Source organism: Macrobrachium nipponense, chromosome 12 (assembly GCF_015104395.2).
Source record: "Macrobrachium nipponense isolate FS-2020 chromosome 12, ASM1510439v2, whole genome shotgun sequence".
NCBI lineage: Eukaryota > Metazoa > Arthropoda > Malacostraca > Decapoda > Palaemonidae > Macrobrachium > Macrobrachium nipponense.
Window position 1 is genome coordinate 70,429,872 of NC_087205.1, and position 24,890 is coordinate 70,454,761.

Sequence of the window (24,890 nt, forward strand, 5' to 3'; positions counted from 1 at the left end):
GAGGGAATACGTGGACCATACGCTTCTTTTAAAGCCCAAGCTGTGTGAGATCGGCAGGTGTAACAGCGGCAGCAATGCTTCCAGCTGACAGATGACCAATGAGAAATCGCTTGGGTTCTTCTTTAAGCCAATCAGCGTTCGTCGTAGCTGTGACGTCACACCTGTAAACACGGAACAGCTGATGGAGTCCACGCTGCTTCGCTTCTACGGCCTCAGATAAGCAAAGCCTCTCAGAGCGTACCCTTGTGCCAGGAATCGCTGAGGGAATTATTACAGTTTTCGTATTTTGGTTGGAATATAAGTCGCAGATCACTCTCTTTATACGGTAAGGAAGTGAATGTGCTTTCTCAGGTACTTTTAATTTGTATAATACGGGCATAATAGTTGAGGGTGCGTTTAAATATTCTTATTGATCGTGCAGCTCAATTGAGAACCCTACGCGGTAAGAGTTCGGCTGTGTACAGACGGCCAACGAAGAATTGGCGTAGTTTCTTAATTCATTGTTCGTTTTAGAAATATTGCCATATGCAGGTGCCAGATTATTTACTTAACAATAAATAACATTTCCTTTCAAAGGTGCTATATTTGAAATAAATTACATTAGAATAGAGTAGACTTATTCAACGTATTAAAGATAATTATTTTGCAAAGTAAGGAAAACATATACCGATGGGTCCACGATTTCTAATTTTATTCTCAACTCGAGCTTCGTGACAGCATACCGAAGCATTTTGAAGTTGACTTTGCTGCCGCTCGAGTCTTGACTCAACGTATCGTACTGCACTGGGGTGTTGTCATTTCGTCTCCTACAGCCGATAAACAATACATCAAGGCGTTAACATTCTTTAAAAACGATGTTTAATTAAACTAATTTTGTCCTTTGATCAATAAAATAATTTGCATGACATATTTAGTGGGCCTTAATTTGAGTTCTGATTTTCACACATGATTAGCCTAGGTCTATTTTCAGGAGTATAGTACTCTCTCGATCGGATACGTAATATAAATGAATATTTAAATAAATCGAAATATATATATATATATATATATATAGATATATATATATATATATATATATATATATATAATATAAGCATGATTTGATTATTCCCGTTATTCTTGTTTTATTAGCCATGTTCGCCTTTCTTCTTATCATTTTCATAATTGCTTAACATAATTAACTCAGACCTAACTATTAAAAAAAAAATAAATAAAACGAATATAATTCAGTCTTATTTTTTATCGAATTCCTTGCATATCATCCTGTTTCATTTGGACACGTTGGAAAGCTGTGGAAGTCAAAACTGACGAATACATTAAGAAAGGCTTACTTTCATTAAAGCTTTCTTAGGTTGATCATTCTGTAGCTATTCATTTCTACTAACTAGAAATTAATTCAAATTAGTTTCACATGTATACCTCGACCTACTACCATAAGCATATTATAAGTAGCTGAAAGGATAAGAAATATGAAAGGTGACGTTCTCGTTTAAGTCTATTTCATGTTTTTATTTTTTTTTATTTTTTTTTCAAGACTGCTTTAATCAAGAGTTGCTCTTTGACGGCTACAGGGTGTAACACGAGTGTATGCGCATATTTTGGGGAATGAAAGATAAAGTTTCTTTGAACAGAAAATATTTTATAAACATGCATTTTAAGGCGTCCGTTGTCGGTGCGGGGAATTTTAAAATAACCGTTATCATTACTGATGCTTTCAAGCGATGGAGTTCGTGGTGAGAAGTCGGCTCGAGTCGCCTAAGATGTAGAAGAGAGCGGAGGTGGCGTATAGGAGTGATGGAGGGATTAGGCCGATGTTAATAAAGTATCTCCCAATAAAATGTATTCTTTAGGTTTTGAAGAAAAAAAAATGCATGCATCATTGAAACTGTTTCCCTCCCTATCCGTGGTATTCACTGGCCATCGATAAAAAACAAAACAAAAAGAGTAAGCCTAACTGAATCTCTCATCCATCAAAGATACGTTTCCTTATTCATTAGATACCTATCAAAGATTTCAAGTGTAGATTTAAAAATCTCTTCCTCTCCATCTAAAGTATTCATCAGACACCAGTCATAAGCGTAGAGCTAGTCATGATTCCTGGTTCAGCAATGTCTGGACGATGCACTAGAATTCAAATTCACAAATGAATGTTGCTCAGCAACGTTTACACTACTGTATTGACTTGCTCTCTTGTGGTGCTTTGAGGTGTTCCACCTCTAGGCCCATGTTCTAAATTTTGCCGTTCTTTAAACAATTTGATTCATCTATGTATGATTCTCTCCGGTTTATTAAACTTTCTTGATATCTCTCCAACAGGAACTTGCATCGAATGCAGTGCAATAATTGTCTCTCGCTCATCGAGGGATGTTTCTTAGACCGATAAATGACACATTGACATCAGATTCCCGTGCACATAACATCAATAGCAATAGAGTGAGGTCGCCTGGTTCACAGTGTTAGGATATCGTTATTTTTTCTTTTTGTTTTTAAATTTGATAGCATTTTGTGAGATTCCAATGTTTTCTGTAAAATATAACAAATGGAATAGTTCAACTACCTTCAACTTAATATTGAAATGATAATTTAAGGGATATGTTTATGCGATACTACTAGTGATAGGTGTCTCCTATCTATTTGGTAATGTATATCTATGGCTGTGATATGACGTTTTTTATCACTTCGTTTCGTTCACGTCAATTTTGCTATATGGAAAATAGTTTTACAAAATAACATAACATAATGTTCTAAAGATATCAGTGACTGTTTTTAACGTCATTACATATGATTTCTTCCATCTTTGAAAAGAAAAATCGATAAATAAGGCATGAATCGTGCGTCAGGCAAGTGAACGAAAAATTATGAAACTCTGCCACGAGTTTTTTGGCCGACAGTACGTAATGATAGTTTCGTCGTCGTAAAAAATAGTCTCTCGCTTGGCATCTTTATCCGTTTTTACGTCTTGTAATTAGCTTGGTTTTCGGATTGTGTTATATTATGTTTTACTCTAAACTTCGATGTTTGTATGTTAGAGGCTAGTCAGGCGCCTAGATACGCAACAGAACATCACAAAGCAAGCTAAGCTACATTCACCCCTCGCAAGGTGGTTAGTCTGATGTTTATTACATGTATTAATTGTTTTTGGACAAGTTTAGTATTTTGTGAAGATAGAATCATTTGTGGGTAGTAGTAGGATACTTTAATTTTTTCCACAACACTTGTGCCTTACCTAGGAGGTATAGGGTAAAATATCACAGCAGGCCACCTACAATCAACGCTAGCCACCCTCCGAAAAAGTACATTATAACGCGTCCTGACACCGGAGATGGGCATCAGTCGCGACTTCTTGTTGGTGAAAAACGGAGCTAAAGACCTCTACTCTCCTTTCTAAGTAAGTATTTTCTCCAAAGTTAGAAATTAAGGCCAAATTTTAAGATTTAAACAGAGGGTACTGAAAGTGGCGCCCACGGCAGTGGAAATCTCACCAAAAAGCTTTAGAAATTTTTACTTACAACTAAAAATGTTTCGAAGATTGACGCCATCTCGATGTTTTACGGAGTCGCTTGTGTCAACAACTTTTCATTCCTGTGATAAATCCGCACACCACTTGTACCCACAGACGCTGGAGCACTTTTAATCACAACAATCGAAACACGGTTTCTCACCAACAAACAAGCCAGGAGTAAACAGCTGTTTTGGTAGAAGATGACGAGAAGCGTGCTCTTAGCTAATTTTTAAATAAGTAGTAAAACATCAATATTTTACATATTTATGATGATTAATTTGAAAATATTCGTTATTGAAAAAGTAACTTGACTCTGACTCAAATTTAAGTAATTATTTTTCTGAATTAGAACGTTCTTTTAAGTTCTGTATTATGACGTCACGACATCTTGACTTTCGTACCTATTGTAAATAATTGCTATACTCAACTGTCACCTTGCAGAACAGTTTACCAGTTATTCATGCAGATTGTTATCAGCTATACATGTATTGTTATAATCGTAATGCACATATATATCTTTATTATTTACTTTTTGGATATATGAAGATGTTTTACTGCTGGATTATCGCCGTAGTGTGACACAATCGTTTTCGGTCCATGGGCCTCTTGTCTGTTTTCGCACCATAAGAAATTATGGGGGCCGAATTTGCAATGACCAGAAAGTCGTTAAAAGAGAAAGTTAGCATTGAGGGCATATGTTTTGACTGAGAAAAATACAAATTTATTCAATAGCTAGCTTGTAAAAAATACTTGGTTATAAAAACTTGATTGACAACTAAGCAGCATGTCTACTATGGGTTTCAGAGACGTGCAAGCACGTTTTTGGGCAATACCTATTTCTGTAACGAACACTCGTAACAGAACAGATTTTGCTACTAGTGCATTACACCCAGTGCCGTAATTTATAAGGGTATCTTGAATCACTAATCGTAAAGAATAACGACACTTGTCCTTGTACCAAGAGACAAAAACTCCATTATGCACAAATGGATACGAACACGCGTATAAAGCTCCACCTAACCCTTCCGCCACCTCCACCGCCATCCTTTCCTCTTCTTCCTCGCCTCTTCCTCTGCTCTCTCTCTCTCTCTCTCTCTCTCTCTCTCTCTCTCTCTCTCTCTCTCTCTCTATTGCCATTCGGTATGTGTTGACCCTCCAAACTGGGTATAAGACTACACACAAAAGTTGAAATTTGTGAAATTAGGCTATGTATTGGAAGTATATATACATAAATATTAAAGCAATTTTATCATTATTGCATTACTATGACAACTAGAATTCATGGAAACAGTTTATAATAATGGAACGGCGTATGTGTGAAGCCTCCACTAATGTGGCAACGATGATTTTGCCATTCTTAGCATGCAAACATTAAAGGTTACATTTATTTCTGGCATACGATTATTAAAGAAATTCAAAATACTAATAAAGACTGAAATCAATGAAAAGTGCTAGCAAAAACAAAAAAGCAAAAAAAAAAAAAAACGTAGTCGTTCCTCTATGCACTTTTCCGTATTCGTTCCTCTATGGTTTTCGGCAGCCAGATGTACGAAAACGTTAGAAACAAACATTTGATTTTATCTACTTTAGAAATATCTGTAATTTTTCGGGGTAATTTGGTTGCAAAAAGGGATATATACATGAATTAAATCAAAATTTTTAAATAACAAAGTATATTTAAACTAAATAACGAGTAAAGTAAACAGTTTAGGGAATAAAACTTTGCAGTTTCGTCGTCTGCTGTTCGTAATTGTGTTTATGGCGCGCGCGCTTAGAAACCAGGTACAGCAACGGGTTTAAAGTGCAATGTGGAGTGAACTGAGACCAAAATGTGTATAATAAACAATCAAATAAGCACTGTGGAGTTTCAGTTGTGATGGCAGTAAGGATAAAAAACCGCCGATTACAAGGTAAGAATGAATTCAGTTCAAACCATAACCCCGGGAATAACAAGTTTCATACTTTCACTAATATAGGCAACAAAATGTTGTTTTATTGTGCTGATTACAACTGCAATCTTGAGTAAGATCAATAAACGTTACATATATACGCTAACATTGTTCAAATGAGTGCTGGGAAGGCTGGGGAAAGATGGTGGCCGTCACTGATGAGAACCGTCCATGCAAAACGTAGCCGCCATATTGGATTTCAAAACTGCCTTGAAAACATAGGAGAGCTCACATGCTTATTTTAGTTCGTATGGGGCTTTCATATATCACAATATGTTGACGAAACTTCAGTCTTTTAAATGGTATGCTTAGAGTTGCAATTGTATTCATGTTTCACCAATTAAATATCGAGTGAATAAGACCCGTCCACCGTGATGAGGGTTAGCCTGTCGTGATATTCTACCCTAGGTATTTCCAGCTTGTTAGTATGTAGTCTTTGTCGAGGCTATTACTAAGTCAATTGTTAGTGAATACCACTCATTTTTCTGCCTCCCGTGCTCATATAGCCTAGGGTAGAATATCACGACAGGCTAACCCTCATCACGGTGGACGGGTCTTATTCACTCTATATTTAATTGGTGAAACATGAATACAATTGCAACTCTAAGCATGCCATTTAAAAGACTGAAGTTTCGTCACATATTGTGATATATGAAAGCCCCATACGACTAAAATAAGCATGTGAGCTTCCTAAAATATGTTTTCAAGGCAGTTTTGAAATCCAATATGGCGGCTACGTTTTGCATGGACGGTTCTCATCAGTGACAGCCACCATCTTTCCCCAGCCTTCCCAGCACTCATTTGAACAATGTTAGCGTATGTATGTAACGTTTATTGATCTTACTCAAGATTGCAGTTGTAATCAGCACAATAAAACAACATTTTGTTGCCTAAATAGTGAAAGTATGAAACTTGTATTCCTGGGGTTTATGGTTGGAACTGAATTCATTCTTACCTTGTAATCAGTGGTTTTATCCTTACTGCCATCACAACTGAAACTCCACAGTGCTTATTTGATTGTAATTATACACATTTTGGTCTTAATTCACTCCACAGTGCACTCGAACCACCACTTGCTGTCGTTTCCTAAGCACTCACTCCGTAAACAAAGTTACGAGCAGCAGACGACAACACTGATTATGGAGATGCAAAGCTTTATTCCTTCTAATTGTTTACTTTTACTCAATATTTAGTTTAACTCTACTTCAAAATGTTTATTTAATTCATGTCCATTATCCTTTTTTGCAACCAAATTAACCCCCAAAATTACAAATGTTTCGGATGATACTTACGAACAGACGGCGTGAGGAAAAATGGCTCATCGTTGCCAATCTAGTGGAGCGTCACACATACGCCGATGCATTTACAAACTGTTTTGATGAATTCTAGTTGTCATAGTAATGCAGTAATGATAAAATTGCTCTAATATGTATATATACTACAAATAGATACGCTAATTTCACTTATTTCCCCGGTTTTGTGTAAGTCTTATACCTAGTTTGGAGGGTAAACACATACCAATTGACAACACTGATAAACAATTGAAGAGCGCAAAGAATGCCGTAGTCCCCTTGAATAAGTACGAATAAGTGCTGGTAAGAGGTGGGTTTACGATTGTTGTGATGAAAGTGCCCCAGCGTCTATGGGTACAAGTGGTGCGCAGATTTAGCACATGAAATGGGAAGTTTGTTGACACAAGCGACTCCGTAAACATCAAGATAGCGTCAATCTTCGAAACATTTTTAGTTGTAAGTAAAAATTTCTAAAGCGTTTTGGTGAGATTTCCACTGCCGTGGACGCCATTTTCAGTACCCTCTGTTTAAATCTTAAAATTTGGCCTTAATTTCTAACTTTGGAGAAAATACTTACTTCGAAAGGAGAGTAGAGGTCTTTAGCTCTGTTTTTCACCAACAAGAAGTCGCGACTGATGCCCATCTCCGGTGTCAGGACGCGTTATAATGTACTTTTTCGGAGGGTGGCTAGCGTTGATTGTAGGTGGCCTGCTTGGCCTGCTGTGATATTTTACCCTAGTTAAATAGTATGGGAACCACAGTTAGGTACTGTTTTAAATGTACATTTTTATGTAACCAGTAGCATTCATAAAGAGAAAATGAAAATAGGCTATTACATTGATGTTCAAATGAATAGGCTATAGCCTATCATATCCCCAACCTAAGACCCAGGTACTAGGTACCTGCCTTGGTTATTTTGCTCCCCCTTTATGTACACAACAAAAGTGATGTATCACAACACACCCTTTTCTACCCTTCTCTAACATAGGCATCCTGACCTAGCCCTACCTGGGTGTGGCCATGGTGACTGCCTAAATATTTAAATGTTGGTCAAGAGTTATTTTAAAACAAATTATTAAGTGTGGATCTTTGTTGCTAACACAGGGAATTAATGTCTAGTCATAAGTGCTATTATTTGAATTTATATGTATTGGAAATTGTATAGTCTATTATTTGTAAACTTCTCAAAAGATTATAAATCTGTTTGTTAACTGGGGAATAAGAAGTTGAAGCTTTACGGGATAAAGGAAATTTCAAACCTATTAAGTAAGCCATTGGATCTTAATTTCTACAAAGGAAACAGTAAGTAAGAACCACTTTTTGTATTTTGTATATGGAATATAAACTTAATCTCTCTCGCAGAGACAAAAAAATTTCACAAGAATGAATGGTTAACTTGAAATTTTTGTAATTTCTTTTTAAAATAGTCTTTAAATTTCTCACAGATTTTATCGATAACTTGAATCTCTCTTTCAATAAGGAAGGTACCTCTGTTATCATTAGACAACTATCGAAGCCATTTGCAAAAACTTAATCTTATCATGCTGTATTTTTCAAGTCTTGTGTGTGAAATGTAAAATAAAGCATTATTTTATTGGAAAAAAATCCAGTCACCTAAATCAGTCTAGATAAGTTTTGTAAGTTTATTAGCCGAGTCAGTTAATTATTTAATTTATGATGGTATGTATTGACCATGTAGTCTTAGTGTTTGTACATATATTTTTTTTTGTACAGTGATATAAACCTGCACATTTCATAGATTAAGTATCAAGGGAATCATGAGTGTTGGCCTTGTACATGCTGACTAAAAGACAAATGCATATCACAGGTAGGCCTTGGGAGTCTGCCCTGACCTTTGTCAGCCTACTTCTGATATTGTGTTTCCACCCGTAATTGTGGTTATAAGTGTGATTCTTTTGTGCTTTTTCCCCCCTATTATGAGTAGTGTTGAGCCATATCTCAGTTATGTTTGTTTTCTTACCATTGATGTTGACAAGGGTCAGTAACATAACAAGAAAAATAGGGAACTTTAGACTGTGATTAAAAACATTTCACTTGAAATACATTCAACCTGAACCTCATCATGGGCTCTGTCCTATAATGTCAGGTTCTGATATACCTCATCTCACCTCCCTTAGGACTGCATGTCTTGTTAGAGCTCATGCATCGTAACGTAATATACGTAATCTCAGTAGGTTGCCATGTTGTCCTTTGTTAAAGTGTTTTCTACATGGTCACATCATATGGTAAGATTGTTAAATTATCTGAGGTTGATTTTTAAGTTTGAGAATGTTAAGAAGGAACAACTTGTTTTTGTTGTAGTTCATGATTGATTTACACTATTAAAATTAGAGCTGAAGCATGATCTCTTGAGAGTGTCTAGTTTTGGAAAGGAAATGCCCTTGGTAATGTTTTACATTCAAATAAATTAGTTTTTGTCAAATGGTATTGATGTTTAATTTCTCTGGCTATATAGTAGTAGAAATTCCATTTCCTTTTCATGCAAATGACTATACTTTATGCAAAGATTTAGATGACAAGTTTGTGCAGATTGTAGGTTACTTAGTGTAAACTGCAAGAGAGATCTTTAACTTCTGATACACCTTGCCATTATGTCAGAGGGGAAGCATAGTATACAATGTTCATCAAAATAGGTTTGAAAAATTTCCAGCTCTGTGGATTTTATATACTGAATTTCATTATGTACTTTTTCATCTATTAATTAAAGTATAAGGTAATATCCTCTTGTACTGCTAGCTGAAATTTTGATATAGTGTACACATAGATAGAATTATATATCCAAAATAAGCACTGATGCTATTAGGCTGTATGGTTACTACAGGCAAGTGGTAATTGTTTTGGTATCATAATGTAGTAGTTTTATTGAGCTGGCATATATTTTTTTAAGTACTTTAACTCTTATGCAGTAAAGTTTATTACTGATCTGCTGCACTGAGCATTTAGATAGGTAGTCTGTACTAATTTCCCTTATGATTCATGTAATGCTTAAATAAATATGGTTTGTCAGTAAAATAGTTCATTCTTTTTCAGAGATTGTGTAATTGCTGACTTGTGTTAAGACTTCCTAAAAAATGGGGAGCACCGAAGAAATGACCAAGAATCGTTCTGCCAAAAAGAAGCTGGATTTGTCAGATGATCCTAAAGGAGAATCCAAGTCCAGTTCAGGAGAGGCGAGCCCTGATCCATTAGAACATGGTATTGATGATGATCTGAAGCCATTAGCAGAAGGTGAAATCAAATGTAGTTCAAGTGATGCAGACAGTGACACTGAAGGAGCCTCAAAACCCATTGAAAACTCTTCAAAGGGCATAGATGTACAAGGAGCTCGGCAGAGAAATGACAGTGTGAGTTCAGGTGAAGGAAGCAAATCACCAAGTTCTGACCGCATGAAAAGGTAAATGCATAGTTTTTCATTTTTACTAGTAAGCCTTTTTTGCATATTTATATTTATTAAATTTTATAATGTACTACTAACAAATATGAGATGATGGGTACTGTTACTAGAAGTTACATGCTGCCAGTTATAGAGGATAAACTTTGATTTTTATTGCACATTTATGAGCATTTGTTCCTTTTGTATCATTGCAAACCATCTACAGTATTCAGAAGCTTGTCGACTTTTAATATTACTTAAGAAATCTCCCCTACCTTTGTTGTTTCCTTAACAAACATATATATGATGTAGTATAGAGTTTTATGTATTATGTCCGTAAAAGGACAATCCTAGGAATCGTTAGGGTGTGTATGTGTGTGTATCTGTGAGAGAGAGTAATAGCGTGTATGATTGTTGACGTGTTTATACTTGGATCTAAATGCAGGAAAGAGATTAATTATGCCACAATACATCAACTTACTGTTGGCAAACGGATTTTGCAGATAAATAAGTAATAAGTTATGAATGCAAGAAAAGGAATGAAAGATTAAATAACTTTTCATAAGGAAGTTGTATAAAGGCACACAGAAGCTGAACGCTACGCCAGTGTGTTTATTATGCAGCTGAGTTACTTTTACAGTGATAAAAAATCATAAAAAGCAATTGTCACTGGATAGGTACCGTATATACTCGCATATTATGCGACTTTTGAAACCTAATTTTGAAGCTAATTTTAAAGGGGTCGCATCATACACGCGGTATAAAATTAGCGTGCTGTCTATGCTTTCCCAAATCGGCAGATTGCGATAGTTACTACCGGAGGAAAACAGTAGATCTTTTAAAAAGTTATGCTTTACTTGTACTTCACTATATCCAATAATATTGTATGCATTCTCATATTACTATTGTATTTTAAAATACAAAAGAGCGATCGTGCACCATTTGCATTATTTTGGTTTATACAGCATGTTTAACTGTTCTAGACTAACCATCTATAATTTCCAAATCAGTTGTTAAGGCACAATACCGAAGGAATTTTTACTTTTTGTTTTACTCAGTAAAAGAAACATTTGTTACTTGAACTATTATTTTTATACATTCAACTTCCCTGCCAGATATATACTTAGCTATAGACTCCGTCGTCTCCGACAGAATTTCAATTTTGTACATGCAACTTCCCCGGCAGATATATACTTAGCTTATGTCTCTGACGTCCGACAGAAATTCGAATTTCGCGGCACACGCTGCAGGTAGGTCAGGTGATCTACCCCCCTGCCGCTGGGTGGCAGGAATAGGAACCGTTCCCGTTCTAGAACCAGATTTTCTCTGTCGCGGTAGTATCAAACATATGTTGTTGCTACCTCCTGACTTGATTTTCGTTTTTCATCGCCATCGATCTTCTGGGCTGTCTTTTGCAGGGAAGTACTGGGTCTTTGGTTCGGCATACGCTTTTATTAACTTTTAATGAATTTGGCTTCGAAAATTTCGAAGAATATATGACGTGTAACTACCGAAATTTTCGGTAGACACTCACATAGTTTGCAAGAAAGGGAAATATTAATATTTATTCATTAATATGTGTAATAAGTGTTAGAATTGATTGAGGAAATATACTGACTTCCTACTTTATTTAGGGAGTCAGTAAAGCAGTAACTAGATACGTTTCTTTTAAAAGTTTTTTAGAAACTCGTACTAACGAGCAATTAGAGTATTAACAGTACTAGTAGTGTTGCATCCTCATCACCTTCTTACTTCGCAGAAACTTCAAATTCATAATTGCAATTTGAAGACAAGGATTGTGGCTCAAAATGCGAGCTATTGAAAGGTAGAAGTGATTACTAGTGTTCCCACCTTGCAGTGGAGGGTGCGTCTGATCGGCTCTGTCTCGCTCCCAGGCCTAGACCTCTTTCAAGCTCCCAAGCCCAGGGGAGAAGGAATGTCGAAAGCCGTAAGGGGGTTTCAGAGAATCCCCACCGTCAGGCGTCCCCTCGGCAGGTTCTGTAGAGCGTCCCAGACTGCCAAGGATAGCCATTGAAAAGGCATCCTTTAAAAAGTGCGTCTCTTCATCTTACATCCGAAAAGACGAGAATGTATATGTTCTGATGATCTAGCGCGTTCTCTGAAAACTAAGAGAACACTGAGCAAGAGCCAGCAGGAACTTAGGAAGCTGCGGTTCCAGCAAGCTAGCGTGAGCCACGTTCCAACAGCCAGCAGCGAGCCGCGTTCCAGAAAACAGACTAGCGCGAGCCTCGTTCCTACAACCAAACGCGAGACCGCGTTCTAGCAACTGAGCGCGAGCCCGCGTTCTAGAAAATTTTTCTTGGCGCAAGGCGCCTTCAAAGAGACGAAGCGCCAGCCTGGCGCAAATTGCAACAGAAAAAACAAAAAAGACGGCTAGAGCAAGGAGCCTTATAGTAACAGTGGCAATATCAGAACGATCCTTCCATTGAACGTTTCCGGGCAAGAGGCTCTTTCGGTAAAAGGGGTCTAGTAGGCGCTCGGAAACTATCAGGGCGCACGGGCGGACCTTCCACACAAGCGAACGTTCCAGGAGCGAGTCTCCTTTCTAGCGTTGCGGAACATTCCAGGCGCGCGGAACTATCCAGGCGCTAGGCGCAAGGAGCCAGGCGCCAGAATATTCCAAATCTTTCTTAGAGAGAGAGGTCAGTCGCGAGGCTCCTCTTTGAGTAATGCGGACACACTCCTTCATTCATGCTCTTCCCTCGTTATGAAGAGGCAAGCGCTTTGGGAGTTTTTCTTATAAGAATCTCATCGACGTTTGGGTATGATGGCGGATTGGAAATATCTACTTCCTTCCGTAAACCCTACAGACGAACAGGAATTCTGTCTCTTCCGCGATTTATGAGGAAATCACGAAGATTTAAAGAGTTCCTGGATTAACTTCCTTCCTTAAGGAGATATATATACTCTTTCTATCATTCTATTAACGAAAAGAACGAAGACAGTAAAAATTTTTCCTTTATCTGCCTCGGCAGGGAAAGAAGGTAGTAGAGTATCTGCTGCATGAGAATACGATACGGCAAATCACACATCCAGTAGTTACTTCTTTGTAGAGCAACTCAATTATCAGTATCCTTCCAGGAATTTCCTAGGAAGGACTACGCTTAAAGGATTGTTAAGACAACACCTACTTAGCTTCTAGATTTATCGAAGTCTTGTTTCGCTTAAATATGCATTAAGAACTTCCTGAAGTTCGATAATAATTTTATAAGATTCCTTTATTTAATGGAGTAGCTGGCAACTCTGGAAGAGTAAGGCCAGACGGCTAACGGAGACTGCTATCGCGCCTTAGAGACCAACGCAGTAACATGTAGGTGTCGGTCATGAGTGGTTGGTTACATGTCTCTCTCCTGCGGGATGGAATAACTAACCGTGTCTCTCCCCTACAATCGCGGTTTTAGCCTCGGATTGAGGGGATAGTTAAGCAAACATAAATAAAATATTGTCTGCCTTTTTGCTAAGAGCTTTCAAATAAAGAAAGATATTACAACCTTTCAATGCTGTTTACCGTAGGTAACATTATTAAAGGATTCTAACGCAGCGGAACTCTATATTATATGATGCTCTCATGCTTACGAAAGCATGGCTTATTAGAGTACATGCTTAGTGAAGATGAATGTAGTAGAAGAGAATTCACTTTAAGACTACGGTATGGTCAAGTCTTATGCGCATACCGAGGTTAACTACAGAAATTCCTAAGTATCCTTACAAAGGTTTCCTAGATTAATGCTGTTTTACCACAATGTGACAGTTATTATAAAGGAGGTCTAATACGGCAGAGCACGAAATAAAAATAAATTCTCTCATCCTTTCGAGAAACGCACACAACCAAATTTTTAGAATAGGATATTGCTCAAGAGAAGATGGGTGAGTCGGATGGGAAAAACATTCTCTTAGTGGCAGAAGTTGTTTTTTCCCTGAATGGACTATACTACGTATATAAAAGTTTTTCCTACTAAGAACGGAATTAACACGTGAAAGGATGTCGGGTACCATAAGGGCACAGATGTTCTGGCACATAACCTTAAAAGAACTAGAAGGAAGCGCCAGCCTGGCGCAAATTGCGCCAGAAGCGCCAGCCTGGCGCAATGCGCCAGAAGTACCATCCAAGATTATTTTCTCGTTTTAGCGAGTTATTAACCTAAGAGTCCAGTAGTGGTTGGCGGGTTTGGTGTTTGCTTCTCACTCGGTGGTCGCGGGTTCGGTCTCGGCCATTCCATTGTGGAGTGGAGAGATGTGGATTTCTGGTGATAGAAGTTCACTCTCGACGTGGTTCGGAAGTCACGAAAATAAAAAACACCATACAAACAAACAAACAAACCAGTAGCCTCTCGGAGGCTCGGTAACGGCAAGATTCGTTCTGATTTCGTTACCCATTTAATCGGAAAGGGGTCGCTTACAAGGAATGATGAAATGATTTTTTTTTAATCACTTAGGCCAATTCCACGACTCTCTCATATTCGCAAAGAGCATCGAGAATCTCTTTTTTTTCGCCCCTGTTCGCCGTTAACAAAAGAGAACCTATTTGGGAACAGACACGGAACGTAACGATCCTTAAAGGTTCGATGCAAGATTTTGCATGTCCGTGAGAACCTTCTCGATCGAAGATAATAACTGTTAACGTATGTCTAACATTTATTGAAAAGAGTTTTGAGAACCTGCGGAAAGTCTTCATAGATCTCTTCGCAAGGTAGAAGACAAACAGGCTTCCTATAGACTGCTTCCTTTCCTCGAACCAAGAGAGGTAGCAATATACGACATCTTTAATTTAAAGAAGGGGAATAAACTTTAGTCTTTTTTCCCCTTAGTTATAAATTCTTAACAGATATTAAGATAATCGGCGTCAAAGGAAGAGAGGATGAAATGCCTCATTTTGGCTTTAGAGAGGTTGGATTCACAGAAGTCACGTTCTTATCACAGCATGTTTCGTAAGGCTTTTCCAAGGGTATCTGGATATTCTATCAGAATCTATTATAAATAGACCTGAAAAACCTCTCCACTCTGAGTCTTTCCACGTGCAGACTGACCAGAAGTGGACATGAATGAGAGGATTTTTCAGGTAAATGACAATAGTCATGGCTAAGACATAGAATTGCTGCAGATCGTGCTAGATGGAATGAGGAAACTGTCCTCTTCCGATACCTCTGTGAACCACATAGCGAGGTTTTTTTCTTCACTTTCAGAGGGAAGAATCACCTATGTATATATCTGCTATCAAAGAACGCAGTAAAAGGCTATACTCTGTCTCTACAAGGGGAATTAGAGATCACAGAGGATTAAGATCTTCGGGATCTATGACGATACCGCAATACGACAAGAGTTAGGATATCATGTACTTCGAATGGAATTTTTTTTGTGGCCACAGATTCCGTGTTCCGACAAAATGGACTGCTCCTCATCAAACTTCTTTGAGGAAGTTTATGAAGGAATTCTTTGTTTCTCTTAGCCCTAAACGACCAAGAAGACAAGTGAATTTTTTGTGCATTGGAATCTCGCATCAGATTCAATGGAGACTCGGCAATGGGTTCTTGCCAGCATAGTATGTCTGGCAAAAGAACTAAATCCCTCTATTCCTGACGCAACGCTTTCAGATAGAAGTTTAGTTGCCCAGGCAGGGTACTTACATTTTCATCTACAGAAGAAGAGATGGTTTAAAACGTTTGCCTACAGAGTCTTCAGGGTGCGATGAGGGCTCAAAATGCTTCCCAGAAGGTATTCAGAAGAATACAATAAGAGCTAGAAATCAGGGTTCCGCCCAATTTCAGCTCAGAGTCTCCTTCGACTTCCAGACTCCTTCCCTTCCTTCGGGCAAGGATAGGGAAGATTCTGCAACGAGGAACCTCATCAACATGTAAGAAGAGATCTCGTTAGCAAAAGAAGTGTTCACGAAGGATCCTCCTCGGAGGAAGACTCTTCTCTCTCGTATTGTTAGATATCCTGTCGTCTACTGGGTGTAGCTGACTAAAATCACCTCCCCTTGCCAGGGGCCAAAAGCTCAAAGGGGAAGAATTTCTTCCACCCATTCTCCAGTCTCCTGATAAACTATGTGGTTGTTCAGGACTCTCGACAATGTAGCGCCAGCCAAGCGCCAAATGCCAATACAGGCGAAAAACGCCAGAGGCGGACAGTTCCAAGGAACTCTGTCATGGCCGGATACTGAGAAGGAGCGGGCCTCCAACCTGGCGCAAATGCGCCAGAGGCGAACAAATCGGACAGATATAAGTGTGTCCGATGTGGACATCGCCAGACAGCCTAGAGACTCTTCCAAGCTCGAAGCTCCAGCAAGTGTGGAGGAGCCAAGCCAGGCGCGAGGCGCCAGCCAGGCTCTAGGAGCCAGCCAGGCTCTAGGAGCCAGCCAGGCTCTAGAGCCAGCCAGCTCTAGGAGCCAGCCAGGCTCAGGAGCCAGCCAGGCTCTAGAAGCCAGCCAGGCGCCATCCAGGTGCCAGGCTCCTTCAAGGCTAGGCTCCAGTCAGGATTGAGGATCCATCCAGGCGCAAGGCTCCTTCCAGTAAAGAGAAACCTAAAGCTCTGTCATGTAAGAGGGCTAGTCCCCATTGATATGATACAGGTAAGGCTCTGCCATGTAAGTGGGTCAGCCCCCATTGGCACGATCCGAGAAGGACTCTGTCGTGTAAGCGGGCTAGCCCCCATTGACATGATCCAGAAGGGTTTGTCAGTCATAGGTCCCTACCTCGCTGAAACTCTTGAGGCATGCAGACTCATAGACAGTAATCATGAAGTCTTCTGCCAAGCTCCAGGCGCAAGGCGCCAGCCAGACGCAAGGCTCCAGCCAGGCGCGAGGCGCTAGCCAGGAGGGAGGAGCCAATCAGGCGCCAGCCAGGCGCGAGGCGCTAGCCAGGAGGGAGGAGCCAATCAGGCGCCAGCCAGGCGCGAGGCGCCAGCCAGGCTCTAGGCGCCATTCAGGCGCAAGGCTCCAGCCAGGCGCGAGGCGCTAGCCAGGCTCCAGGCTTCACCCAGAAGAGATCTATATCAAAGAATGCCCTGGCCTTCTTTGAGACAATGTGATCTCCTAAGCACTTGACAAGTGCATTGATGATTCCTTCAAACAGCTGAGAATTAAAAGCGCATGAAGTGCGAGCTTTTCTGTATTCTTGTTCTTTCCTTAACAATATGTCATAAGGACATATTAGCTGTCACATACGGGAGATGCAACTCTGTGTTGACTTCCCATATCCGAAGGATGTCAAGATAACCTACGAGAGATCCTTCTCTCTTGGTTGAGAGACGTGTCTGCGGATACATTGCTGGGATAGGGAGCCGATACTGATCCTTACTAGTGAGTTTTAAATTTTAGTTAACGTCGTTGTTTTTTCTTTGGGTTGTTTGAAAGGAGTTTTGGGGATAACTCTTTTCAACTTAGCACTAACCCTCGTGTTAGATCAGGTGATCGGGATCGGTGTTGTGCTCCTTAATTATGCCACTAGACATAGGCATATTGTCATGTAAGAGGCTCTGTCGAGTAAATGGATAAGACCCCATCGACAGACCCACAAGAACTCTTAGCCATAGGTCACATCCTCGCTGAGGCTCTTGAGGCGAAGCAGATTCCTAGGCATTAGCCATGGAATCTTCCGCCTGAACAAGTAGGAACCAAGGTTTTATTTATTTATTACCTACAACGTATGTTGTTTACCTGTCTATTCAGTAAATAGTTGTCTCTTACCCACCACCAAGGGTGTCAATCAGCTAAGTATATATCTGCCGGGGAAGTTGCATGTACAAAAATGATATTGTTAGAATACAATAAAGTTTGTACATACTTACCCGGCAGATATATACGATGAATGGCCCACCCAGCCTCCCCTCAGGAGACAGGTGGAAGAGAAATCTGGTTCTAGAACGGGAACGGTTCCTATTCCTGCCACCCAGCGGCAGGGGGGTAGATCACCTGACCTACCTGCAGCGTGTGCCGCGAAATTCGAATTTCTGTCGGACGTCAGAGACATAAGCTAAGTATATATCTGCCGGGTAAGTATGTACAAAACTTTATTGTATTCTAACAATATCATATTTCGCGGCACACGCTACCGGTAGGTCAGGTGATCTACCGCCCTGCCCTGGGTGGCAGGACTAGGAACCATTCCCGTTTTCTAATCAGAATTCTTCTGTCGCCCGGGCCATCAACATTGTTGTTGGTTCCTCTCGATTGGTTTTCTTTTTTCAGGCATTGATCTTCTTGACCGACTTTGGTGACGTATCTGGATTGTTGTTGGATTGGCATACGCTTTTGTGGACTGTTTTTGTGGACTTGATTTTGGATTTTTCTTAAAAATGTCTGACTCTGGAATGGTTGTGAGACGTTGTGTGAATGTAGGCTGTAAGGTGAGGTTGCCGAAAGCTTCGGTAGACCCTCACACTGTATGCAAGGTTGCAGGGAGTATGAATGTTCTTTTACTAATACTTGCAAGGAATGTGAGAATTTGAGTGAGAACGAATGGAAGAATCTAACTAATTATTTGAAAAGTTAGAGAGAGAAAGAGTGAGGAAGGCTTCTTATAGAAGTTTAAGTAGTTCGAGATCTGAAACTAATTCCTAGCTTGGGATCTTATAAGGGTCTTCCCCAAGGGTAAGTATTGCTACTTCTCCTTCCATTGCAGCCCCTTCTCCTATTGCAGAACCTGTAGATTCAGCGAAAGAACTTGCGGATCTAAAAGCAGCCTTCAAGTTGATGGAAAACAAAATGGCTGCCATAGAAGGTAAGGCTAGTGATTTTTCAGTGGACAGTGATATGAGTGTCCCCAGTGTAGTGGAGGGGGCATCTGGTCGGCTCAGCAACGCTCCTAGGTCTAGACCTCTTCCAAGCTCACATGCCCAGAGGAGAAGGAATGTCAAAACCGAAAACCGAAAGGAGGTTGTGGAGAATCCCCACCGATCAGGTGTCCCTTCGGCGGTTTTCTGTGACACCCCAGACTGCCAAGGATCGCTATTGTAAAAGCATCCTGCGTGAGTGTTTTTCGTCGTCGGGATCTTCATCTCCGAGACGTGATTGGAGGGATTTCAGATCGATCTCGACCACTCAAGAGGAGTTGGAAGGCTCCGACGATTGATTCGAGCCCAGAAAACTTCCCTGAGGAGTCTCCTTCGGGAGTGAAGAAGGCAAGAAGAGCCATTCTTTCAACCAGAGTGAGAAGGAGGCAGGAGGTGGAGGCTATGGACTCCTCCTCCTCCTTCCCCTCCTCCCGAAGAGGATAAAGAGGAGGTTACGAAGAGGTTCATGATGGCTATGCAAGAGCAGATTTCGTCTTTTGTAGGAGTTCTGTCAAAGGAGCCTCCTAGAAGGAAAGACTCTTCCCTTCCGATCAAAAGATCCTCCAGACGTATGGAGGTATCTGCCGCCAGGATCAATCCTCCTACTCGAGGTGAGGTTTCCTGTACGAACCTGGATGAACCTATCAGACGTCTGGCACCGGCCAGGAGTGAGGAGTCACCCAGGAGGCAGGAGCCAAGAGCCAGGAGTGAGGAGTCAACCAGGAGCCAGGAGGCAAGAGCCAGGAGTGTGGAGTCATCCAGGCAGGAGGCAGGAGGCAAGAGGCAGGAGTCATGAGTCATGAGTCATGAGTCATGAGTCAGGAGCCAAGAGGCAGGAGTCAGGAGCAGGAGTCCGGAGTCAGGAGGCAGGAGGCAGGAGTCAGGAGGCAAGAGTCAAGAGCCAGGAGGCAGGAGTCGGAGACTCGTTCCTGGAATTTATGACTCTTCTCCAAATAGGAGCTCCTCTCCTTCAGATCGTAGGAGGTCTTGGAAGGACTCTCCCTCCAAACGTGAGCTTTCTCCTTCGTCTGATCGAGGTTTAGACGATTTGTCTGATGACGAACCTCCTGCAAATGAGGGACTCTCGAGTTATAAGGTCTTAGCCTCATTACTGCTACAAGAGTTTGGAGACTCTCTTAGTCCGGCGGCTCCTCCTTCTCCTCGTTCTCTCTTTTCGAGCTCGGCTACGGCAAAATCTTCGGCCTTTCTGAAAATGAAGCCTGCAATATCTATGAAGAAGGCACTCCATTCTTTAGATTCTTGGATGGACAAGAAGAAAGAGTTGGGAAAGACGGTATTCTGCATGCCTCCTTCCAAACTACATGGAAAGAGAGGTATTTGGTATGGGACAGGAGAGACTATGGTCTTTCTCTGCCTGCCTCGGCAGATGCGGACTTTTCCAATTTAGTGGAGGCCTCTAGACGTCATCCTCCTTAGGATCGGTCAGATCGACGTGGAGCACTTCGGAGTTGAACCACTTTCTAAAGGGACTTTTGTCACTTTAGAGGTGTTCAACTTTCTGGATTGGTCACTCAGAGTTCTGGCCAACAAATCTAAAGATCCGGAGTTTCTTAAAAAACCCAGAGATTCTCCATAGCGTCCTGTCTTGCATGGACAAGGCAGTACAGGACGGTTCGGGAGAAGTGGCTTCCCTTTTTGGTGCTGGTCTCCTGAAGAAGAGACAGTATATGGATCCCTATTATCAAAAGGGGTTTCTCCGGAGCCAGAGGACTGCTTTATTGTTCGCACCCCTCTGTCGGATCATCTGTTTTCCTTTCTCAGTTAGTGAAGGATATATCTCGCTTGCTAACTGAGAAGGCGACACAGGACCTACTAACACAAAAACGTCCAAGAAAGGACGCCCTGTAGTGTCGGCGATTAAGAAGGACTCTCGTCCTCCTCAGCAGCCCTTTCGTGGAGGTGCAGCGGCTCGTCCCCCTGCCAGAAAGAAGAGCTCTGACAAGAGAGGAAGGTCTTCCTTTAGGCCTTTCAAGAAAACCAAATGACTTGTTGCTCCTTCAAGCACCAGTGGGGCGCCAGACTCCTGAACTTTGCAGGAGTATGGGCAAAAAAGGGGAGCCGACCCTTGGTCAGTGTCGGTCCTAAAGAAAGGATATGTAATCCCCTTCGAGGACAGCCCTCCCCTAACATCTATGCCTCGGGAACTGTCAGCGAGGTACAGAGACCCGGTAATGAGAAAGACTCTCCTTCAAATGGTGGAACAAATGTGGGAAAAGGAGGCCATCGAACTTGTGCAGGATCCACACTCCCCAGGATTTTACAATCGCCTTTTTCTAGTACCAAAGGCATCGGGGGGGTGGAGACCAGTTCTGGACGTAAGCGCTCTGAATCGCTTTGTTCAGAAAAAGAAGTTTCGCATGGAAACGTCCGCTTCAGTAATGTCGGCTCTTCGTCCAGGAGATTGGATGGTCTCTCTGGACTTGCAAGATGCGTACTTCCACATTCCCATTCACCATTTGTCAAAGAAATATCTTCGGTTTGTAATAGGAGACAAGATTTTTCAATTCAGGGCTCTGTGCTTCGGTCTGTCTACAGCTCCGCAAGTATTCACCAACCTGATGGCGAATGTGGCAAGATGGCTTCACCTAGAGGGAATAAACATCTCCCTCTACTTGGACGACTGGCTGATCAGGGCCAAGTCGGAGATTCAGTGCGTGGAGGACTTATCAGTAACAAGGAACATGATAGAATCGCTGGGATTACTCGTGAACCTCGAGAAGTCGCAGCTGATCCAGCCAGAGCTTGGTCTATCTGGGGATTGAGATGGATTCTTGGGGGTTTTCGAGTATTTCCTTCGCGGAGAAAAGAAAAAACACTCGAGGTTTGTCGAAAATCTCGAGCTTCTTAGAGAGAAAGAACAGTTCAGCGAGAGATTATCTGAGCCTTTTAGGGACCCTGTCCTCACTAGAAAAGTTCTTCTCTCTGGGGAGGCTTCACCTTCGCCCTCTTCAGTTTTTCCTGAAAGGGGTGTGGAGTTGGAAGACGGGACAACTCTCGACATCTTCCCGCTTCCACAAGAGGTAAAAGATCATTTGAAGTGGTGGATCCTTCCTCTTCAAAAGACGAAGGCGTATCGCTTGCCCTGCAGAACCCAGACCAAGTGTTATATTCCGACGCTTCGGAGTCGGGATGGGGAGCGACGCTAGGAGCAAGGGAGGTGTCAGGCACCTGGACAAAGGAACAGGTGTCCTGGCACATCAATTGCAAGGAACTAGTGGCCATACACCTAGCCTTAAAGTTCTTCGAAGAGATAGTCAGAGGCGGGGTGATACAGATAAACTTGGACAACACCACGGCTCTGGCTTACATACGCAAGCAAGGAGGCACGCACTCTTTCTCCCTCTTTCAGTTAACAAGACACCTGTTAACCTGGACAGAAGAAAGAGGCATAACTCTCCTCACAAGATTTGTTCAAGGGATAAAGTATGTGAGAGCGGACAGACTGAGCAGGAGGAATCAGGTCCTTCCCACAGAATGGACTCTACACGAAGAAGTGTGTCGAAGTCTTTGGTCCCTGTGGGGGAGACCTCACATAGACCTGTTTGCGACGTTCCTCTCCAAAAGAATAGAGATCTTTTGCTCTCTAGTGGAAGATCCGAGAGCCTTTGCAATAGATGCGTTTCTTCTGGATTGGTCGGGTGTGGACGCATACGTCTTTCCCCCGTTCAAGATCCTGGGGGAAGTGCTCAGAAAGTTCGTAGCGTCAAAGAACACGAAGTTAAGTTGACACTAATAGCCCCATTTTCGGCCAGCCCAGGAATGGGACACGGAGGGACTGGAGTGGATAGTGGACTTCCCCAGATCTCTTCCAAACAGACCAGATCTACTCAGACAACCCCACTTCGAGAGGTTTCATCACAACCTCCCAGGTCTCGCTCTGACTGCCTTTCGACTATCGAAAGACTTGTCAGAGCGAGGGGCTTTTCTCGCAAGGCTGCGGGCTCTATCGCTAGAGCCCGCAGAGCTTCGACGAGAAGAGTATACCAATCGAAGTGGGAAGTCTTTAGGAGGTGGTGTAAGAGTCAGAAGCTGTCCTCCTCCAGTACCTCTATAGTGAATATTGCCGATTTCCTCCTCTTTCTGAGAGAGGAATCACACCTATCTGTCTCAACAATAAAGGGATACAGAAGCATGCTGTCTTCAGTATTTAGAAATCAAGGGCTAGATATTGCAGACGACAAAGATCTACACGATCTAATTAGATCCTTTGAAACTTCAAAAGCAGCAACTCCTAGAACACCTAGTTGGAATCTGGACGTGGTCCTGAAATTCCTTTCATCGGATAAATTCGAGCCTTTACATCTGGCTTCCTTCCGCGACGTCACTAGGAAATGCTTATTCCTGTTGTCTCTCGCTACAGCCAAGAGGACGAGCGAATTGCACACACTAGATTCCACAGTGGGGTTCAAAGGAGATGCTGCCATCTGTTCGTTCCAGACAATGTTTCTGGCGAAGAACGAAAACCCGTCAAAACCTTGGCCCAGAAGCTTTGAAGTAAAAGGTCTATCTAACTTCGTAGGCAGAGAGATAGAGAGGTCTCTCTGTCCAGTGAGAGCTCTTAAATTTTATTTAGAGAGGAAGAGACAGATGGGAGCTTGTCAACAGGTCTTTGGTGTGCGGTGAAGAACCCCAAAAGACTCATGTCCAAGAACGCCTTAGCTTTCTTTGTGAGAAGCGTAATTACGGACGCTCACAAGAACTGCTCGGAGGAATCCTTCGGTCTTCTAAAAGTCAAGACCCATGAGGTGAGAGCAGTAGCAACATCCTTGGCGTTCCAAAAGAATATGTCTCTTAAAAATATCATTGAGACTACGTATTGGAGGTGCAATTCAGTGTTTGCATCTCATTATCTGAAGGATGTGAAAGTGACCTATGAGAAGTGCTTCTCTCTAGGTCCATTTGTATCAGCAGATACAGTGCTGGGTCTTGGAGCAAAGACTGATCCTTAAATATTGTGTTTTTATCGTACATAAACCCACTTGTCAGATATGTGCTTGGTTTTCTATTAGCAAGCTCACTGATGTCGCACGGGTAGCATAGTGTCCATTGCTGGTAGGGGATCAAGGGTATGTATGGCTAGTAGGGGAGTACAAAATTTTTTTTGTATATTTTGTAAAAATGAAAGTGTAATTATGTTTCGAGTTTTTGGTTTGTTAGAACTAACATGGATGTTAGGATCAGGTGATCTTGATCGGTGTGTGCTCCTTGAACAAGGTGTATTGTCATGTTAGTGGAATAGCACCCAATGACAAAGGCCTTTAGGCTCTGCCGAGTAAGTGGATAAGAACCCATTGGCAGACCCACAAGAACTCTTAGCCATAGATCCAATATCTCGCTGAGGCTCTTGAGGCTAAGCAGACTCCAAGGCAGTAGCCGCGAAGTCTTCAGCCTAATAAGGTAGGAACCAAGGTTTATTAATACCTACACATATGTGTTTACCTGTCTATTTCAGTAGTTAGCTGTCTCTTACCCACCATAATGGGTGCTAATCAGCTAAGTATATATCTGGCAGGGAAGTTGAATGTATAAAAATGATATTGTCATGTTACAAATAAAGTTTTATACATACTTACCTGACAGATATATACGATTAATGGCCCACCCAGCCTCCCCGCAGGAGACAGGTGAAGAGAAGAACTTCTGATTAGAAAACGGGAATGGTTCCTAGTCCTGCCACCAGGGCAGGGCGGTAGATCACCTGACCTACCAGTAGCGTGTGCCGCGAAATTTGAAATTCTGTCGGAGACGACGGAGTCTATAGCTAAGTATATCTGTCAGGTAAGTATGTATAAAACTTTATTGTAACATGACAATATCATTTTTATTTTAGGATACGCAGTTAAGTGAAAATTTATTAAAGTAAAAAAAATGCATAAAATTAATAAATTAAAATCCTCCAAGTCGCTCTCCGTGTCCGTATCATCAAATACTGCTCTGAATTC

At 41.5% G+C, this 24,890-nt stretch overlaps 1 protein-coding gene across 4 annotated transcripts in view; it reads left to right on the forward strand.

The window, feature by feature from the left end:
* The window catches only part of LOC135224593 (T-complex protein 11-like protein 1), a 161,819-nt gene that overhangs the window by 42,375 nt on the left and 94,554 nt on the right, over positions 1-24,890 (forward strand). For 2 of the 4 annotated variants that reach the window (XM_064263732.1, XM_064263735.1), the window contains exons 1-2: positions 170-325; positions 9,795-10,158. In XM_064263732.1, coding sequence (XP_064119802.1) covers positions 9,836-10,158 — 323 coding nt within the window. In that variant the 5' untranslated portion in view covers positions 170-325; positions 9,795-9,835. Of the gene's footprint in view, positions 1-169; positions 326-9,794; positions 10,159-24,890 lie in introns of those variants that run through there. The other 2 variants (XM_064263733.1, XM_064263734.1) reach the window with 1 other exon arrangement.